Source organism: Corella eumyota, chromosome 2 (assembly GCF_963082875.1).
Source record: "Corella eumyota chromosome 2, kaCorEumy4.1, whole genome shotgun sequence".
In the NCBI taxonomy this organism is placed as follows: Eukaryota; Metazoa; Chordata; class Ascidiacea; order Phlebobranchia; family Corellidae; genus Corella; species Corella eumyota.
Window position 1 is genome coordinate 21,767,734 of NC_137491.1, and position 6,298 is coordinate 21,774,031.

General features: G+C 35.4%; 1 protein-coding gene across 1 annotated transcript; it reads right to left on the reverse strand.

Moving 5' to 3' along the window:
* Nucleotides 1–2,444: 2,444 nt before the first annotated feature.
* On the reverse strand, nt 2,445–5,513 carry LOC145742691 (spermatogenesis-associated protein 16-like). Its single transcript, XM_082560468.1, has 8 exons — nt 5,396–5,513; nt 4,272–4,402; nt 4,057–4,187; nt 3,870–3,991; nt 3,631–3,714; nt 3,041–3,246; nt 2,721–2,979; nt 2,445–2,665 (listed from the first exon to the last, which is right to left on the reverse strand). Exons 1-8 carry the CDS (start codon nt 5,511–5,513, stop codon nt 2,445–2,447), a joined length of 1,272 nt encoding a protein of 423 aa, XP_082416594.1.
* Between the last annotated feature and the right edge of the window lie 785 nt (nt 5,514–6,298).

Consider the following 6,298-nt stretch of genomic DNA (forward strand, 5'->3'; position numbering starts at 1 on the left):
GTTCCAGTTCACTGCATTTATTCTAGCCAAGTCCCAACTGCTGAGGTGAGATTTTGTTGGTGGTTGTTAAATGTTTGTCATTGTGACGACTTCCTATACCAAGAAACGTAATTTCCTCTCTTTACATTAGAGCTTTAATGCTTAGAACGCTATCATGTAAACATTTTAACCTACAACGACCAAACTCATAATCAAGCATGCTTCACTCATTTTCTCTTAATTATAAAACTCACAAACAGGGCAGAATAATATTGTAGGGGGCGGCCTGCATGTAACAATAATAAAACAAATAATTAATTAAATGTAGAGTTATATTTTTTAAAATTAAAGTTTTTGTATTAACAAGAATTTCATTTTCTATAAAATAATTATTGCATGTTTTTCTTTGCTTGTCATAGTCTTGGTTTTGTGCTTGTCATAGTCTTGGTTTTGTGCTTGTCATAGTCTTGGTTTTGTGCTTGTCATAGTCTTGGTTTTGTGCTTGTCATAGTCTTGGTTTTGTGCTTGTCATAGTCTTGGTTTTGTGCTTGTCATAGTCTTGGTTTTGTGCCTGTCATAGTCTTGGTTTTGTGCTTGTCATAGTCTTGGTTTTGTGCTTGTCATAGTCTTTGTTTTGTGCTAGTCTTGGTTTTGTGCTTGTCATAGTCTTTGTTTTGTGCTAGTTATTATCTTGGTTTTGTGCTTGTCATAGTCTTGGTTTTGTGCTTGTCATAGTCTTGGTTTTGTGCTTGTCATGGTCTTGGTTTTGTGCTTGTCATAGTCTTGGTTTTGTGCTTGTCATAGTCTTGGTTTTGTGCTTGTCATAGTCTTGGTTTTGTGCTTGTCATGGTCTTGGTTTTGTGCTTGTCATAGTCTTGGTTTTGTGCTTGTCATAGTCTTGGTTTTGTGCTTGTCATAGTCTTGGTTTTGTGCTTGTCATAGTCTTTGTTTTGTGCTAGTCATAGTCTTGGTTTTGTGCTTGTCATAGTCTTGGTTTTGTGCTTGTCATAGTCTTGGTTTTGTGCTTGTCATAGTCTTGGTTTTGTGCTTGTCATAGTCTTGGTTTTGTGCTTGTCATAGTCTTGGTTTTGTGCTTGTCATAGTCTTGGTTTTGTGCTTGTCATAGTCTTGGTTTTGTGCTTGTCATAGTCTTGGTTTTGTGCTTGTCATAGTCTTGGTTTTGTGCCTGTCATAGTCTTTGTTTTTGCCTGTCATAGTCTTGGTTTTGTGCCTGTCATAGTCTTGGTTTTGTTACCGTTATCATTTTGGTTTTGTGCTTGTCATAGTCTTGGTTTTGTGCTTGTCATAGCCTTGGTTTTGTGCTTGTCATAGTCTTTGTTTTGTGCTAGTTATTATCTTGGTTTTGTGCTTGTCATAGTCTTTGTTTTGTGCTTGTTTGTTATTGGAGAAAAATTAATTTTGTCTTTTTTAAACTTTAATAATTTTTGTCTTTTCAATTCTCTGCATTTTCATTCTTCAGCATGACAACAAATTAATAATTCATGACAACACAATCATAACAAACACTATTATCTTTCCCTGAAGATAAACATCCCACAAACTTTTTAACTTTTTATCTTACCTCCAGACTCTGATCTACGACAAAGATCTCTTTCCTGATTCTTCCCCCAGTTTGGTGGATGGAAGCGGGGATGGAACCGTTCCAGTGTGGAGTGCTTCCTACTGCCTCCAGTGGCAGGCTCAACAACAACAGCCTGTTCACCGGGTGGAGCTGCCGGGCAACACCCATGTTGCAATATTGGGCAACGAAACATTACATTATTATTTCGATGGAGTTTTAATAAGGTAGCAAAGATTTTTTTTCGCGACACTTTTGCACTTTTCTTCCTTCGGATATTTTTCTCATGGATTTTATTTTTTTCTAACTTAAAACTCCCAGCAAGTTGTTTTTACTTAAAGTTTAACTTTAAATTGTCGTAGGTTTATTATTGTATTAGGACGGTGGACTGTTTGTGTCTTGGTTTTTTTTTTATTTTTATTTCAACTTTTTCTTTGCTGAAAGTTAAAAGTTTTTGTAGGAACTAATGTTTTGTTTGAAACCTTACCTCATTTGTTTGCATCTTTAAAGTGTTGTTAAGATCCATAACCATTTGGACATTCCCAAGATAATTATAACAATTTATTGAAAACAATTTTAAACGTGTAGAAAAACAAATTTTGTCATTTTTTAGAAAAACTGAAATTCTTGTGACTCTCAGTGTTTCAGTGTTTTTAATAGTTTTAAACTTTTTATTTTTAACAAGATATTGGTTGTGTATATGCTTGCTAATTTACTTATTTTAATAATTGTTGAATAAATTATTGTCATTTAATTTTTTGGGAGGATTTTTACATTTAAATATTTTATTAAAATCTGTTTAATTGAGATGTTAATTTTAAAACCACAATTTTCCATTTTAACCCTTTTTTCAACCTCTTCTCTTATGACATCATAACATCTTCTCTTATGACATCATAACCGCTTCTCTTATGACATCTTCTTTTTGTGTACTTTGTCCCGACCTGATGTCTTTAATGAAAAAAAGTTTTCTCACCACAGAATTTTTCCATTTATTTGAGAGAGCCTTCTTCTTTTTCTTGCTGCTCGACGATGCAGAACCTCTTTTTTTGTTTTGTTGAACACGAAATTTTCTCTCACATTCCTCCAACCAATCTTTGATCTCTCCTAAAATTTAAATATTTTTACTTCAGTTTAAAAATAAGATCGAATGTGGGTAAACCTGTCGTTCTCTGTGGTTCCGTAACCTTGTCGTAATGATTGACCATCGGTTGAATCATCCCAGTCATTTCGTCCATTAGTTCGTTAAACAAACCAATATCATCCGGATGTTCTTCCTCGTTATACAAGATCGTACAGGTCATTACGTCCCCCAATAAGGATTCGTATTGGTTTAAAAACTCGTAAAAGTTGGAGGTTTTTAGGAGCGCGTAGCAATAAACAGCTTTCTCTATGATACCTTTGCCTGCTTTTAGACTCCACTACAACAATAAAATATTTTTGACCAACTCTAAACTTTTGCTAATGTTTTGTGATCCTTACATGTTTACAAGTCGCACTCATCAACTCCGCCTCCTCCCACATCTTCTGCGCTAAATTTAAATCCGTCTCCTTCCGCGCTAAACTAAAATCCGCGTCCAGGATTTCGTTCAGGTCGCCCGGAGAGCCCGTTTCGAACCCGACGACTTGTTTGAAATCGGCGCCAGAATTGTCCCAAGTTGACGGGATGACGTGCTCCGAGCTCGGATCTGTAACCAAGTTTTGTACGTGATGTCATGTTGTCATGGCAACAAGTTAAACTAGCGCATCTTACCAGCGTTGATGTAGGCACAATGGGTTGGAAATTTTATTAAAAAACTTAAATTGATTTTCTTGGCCAGTTCTCCTAAACTTTCCTCGCCCGAGGTTTTAAAAAAGTGAATCTAAACGATGTAAATATAAAGTTAAACAACTTTCAAACTTATCTGAACGATGTAAATTTAAAGTTAAACAACTTTCAAACTTATCTGAACGATGTAAATATAAAGTTAAACAACTTTCAAACTTATCTGAACGATGTAAATTTAAAGTTAAACAACTTTCAAACTTATCTGAACGATGTAAATTTAAAGTTAAACAACTTTCAAACTTACCTGAACGATGTAAATTTAAAGTTAAACAACTTTCAATCTTATCTGAACGATGTAAATTTAAAGTTAAACAACTTTCAAACTTATCTGAACGATGTAAATTTAAAGTTAAACAACTTTCAAACTTATTTCTAACTTGTTTACTTTTATGTTCGGATGTTGCAGCTGAGTTTGCACGAAAACCATCCTCCAGTAAGAATAAATCGAGTCCAGGAGGAGTTGGCTGAAGAAATTGCTCCCACATCCGTGAAGTTGACTGAAAACTGTCAAGCTCCGGAGTGTGGAGGAGTATTGGAGGAGTCGACGGGAGGCGATGGATCTCCAAAGATGAGCGTGAGGAGAGGTCGGAAGGTTAATCAATGACCTTGAATAATTAAAATAATTAATTATTTAGAAACTAAGTTTTTTAACTGAAGATCTTACACTAACCTGTTCGCGTATTTCAAAGCTAAATCGGGTTTGCCAGCCAGAAGATAAATGAACGAGATTCGCTCGCTGATTCTTCCCAGTATTGATGACGTCACAATGACTGGATGGTCGGGCTCTTCGAATGTGGTCGTCTAGAGTTCGCGGGATTAAAAGAATTGTGGGTAAAACTAGAATTATCGACATTTTGTGAAAACTTTAATTAAGATGTGGCTTACGTTTAAGAAGTCCAAATAATGTTTGCAGACGGAGATCGCGGTGGAGAATTGTTTTTGTTGGATGCTGAGTTGAACATTTTGGTAAAATAGAAAACACCGTTGACAGGAATCGAGTTGTTGGGGGTAGGGATCTGCAGAGGAACAACTTTTAAACATATTGTTGGGGTTAGGGATCTGCAGAGGAACAACTTTTAAACATATTGTTGGGGTTAGGGATCTGCAGAGAAACAACTTTTAAACATATTGTTGTGGGTAGGGATCTGCAGAGGAACAACTTTTAAACATATTGTTGGGGATAGGGATCTGCAGAGGAACAACTTTTAAACATATTGTTGTGGGTAGGGATCTGCAGAGGAACAACTTTTAAACATATTGTTGTGGGTAGGGATCTGCAGAGGAACAACTTTTAAACATATTGTTGGGGATAGGGATCTGCAGAGGAACAACTTTTAAACATATTGTTGGGGATAGGGATCTGCAGAGGAACAACTTTTAAACATATTGTTGTGGGTAGGGATCTGCAGAGGAACAACTTTTAAACATATTGTTGGGGATAGGGATCTGCAGAGGAACAACTTTTAAACATATTGTTGGGGATAGGGATCTGCAGAGGAACAACTTTTAAACATATTGTTGGGGATAGGGATCTGCAGAGGAACAACTTTTAAACATATTGTTGTGGGTAGGGATCTGCAGAGGAACAACTTTTAAACATATTGTTGGGGATAGGGATCTGCAGAGGAACAACTTTTAAACATATTGTTGGGGATAGGGATCTGCAGAGGAACAACTTTTAAACATATTGTTGTGGGTAGGGATCTGCAGAGGAACAACTTTTAAACATATTGTTGGGGATAGGGATCTGCAGAGGAACAACTTTTAAACATATTGTTGGGGATAGGGATCTGCAGAGGAACAACTTTTAAACATATTGTTGGGGATAGGGATCTGCAGAGGAACAACTTTTAAACATATTGTTGGGGATAGGGATCTGCAGAGGAACAACTTTTAAACATATTGTTGGGGGTGGGATCTGCAGAGATACAACTAGGTTTACATCACAGGGTCCTGAGTTTAATCCCCACTGCTTACAAGTCTGAAAATATATTAAACTTAAAACTTACTCGCCACAGACGACAATATCGCACTTTCGAGTTGGAGGAATTCCTCAACCTTAACTTGAGCTGAGTTTGTTTGGAATTTGCAAGCTGAACATTTTTCACCCAATTCGCATTCCTCCATTTTTGAAATTAGAAAAAGGTAAATTTTGTTTTTGTTTTGTAATTGGTAATTATGACGTCATATAAATGGGTAGTTTATTTTAATTTTAACAAAGTCACGTGATCCAAGCTTAAGACATTTTATTTATGACGTCATTGTGTGTAAATAACGTAACAATAAACTAATCAAAATCTAGATTTGAAAATTGCAAAAAAATAATTAAATATCGGTAATTAGTAAATTCTTTAATTGGAATTCTTATTCGCATAAGTCAGCGATTCTAAAATTTTACGCAATTCTGAATCATAATCATGTCTTGTGACGTCATAATAATTCTGAATCATAATAATGCACTGTGACGTCATAATAATTCTGAATCATAATAGTGTCTTGTGACGTCATAACCAAACATGCGCAGTTATCATTTTTGGAAATGTTTTCATATTTGGAACCTAATTTATTGACTAATTGTTGTTAAAAACCTTAAAAGAAAATATTAAATTATTTTGCTGCATTGTGAACAACCGGACAATAACCAGATTACAGCTGAATGACCGGAAGGAGTGGATTAAAATGAACAGGTCAGCGCCTGTTTGCTTCATTTCAAAAATATTGAAGGATGGTTTGCGTGCTTAACGGAACAAATTTGCAGAATATGATAAGTTTTAGATGTTTTTTTGTGTAGCCTAGTAAAAATTTAGAAGTTTTTTTTGTGTAGCCTAGTAAAAATTTAGAAAACTCTTTAATTTTAACAATTTTTTTAGCACGTTACAAGCGCTGTTTGTTCTTTCAAACCGAAAGTCTTC

Bases quoted from the DNA above. Each gene is read 5' to 3' on its own strand.
- LOC145742691 (XM_082560468.1), bottom strand. From the start codon at position 5,513: ATGGAGGAATGCGAATTGGGTGAAAAATGTTCAGCTTGCAAATTCCAA. The intron at 3,715-3,869 runs GTGGGAGCAATT...TACATCGTTCAG, and splicing joins TTTCAGTCAACTTCACGGAT to ATAAGTTTGAAAGTTGTTTA. The intron at 3,247-3,630 runs GTAAGTTTGAAA...ACTTGGTTACAG, and splicing joins TTTAAATTTACATCGTTCAG to ATCCGAGCTCGGAGCACGTC.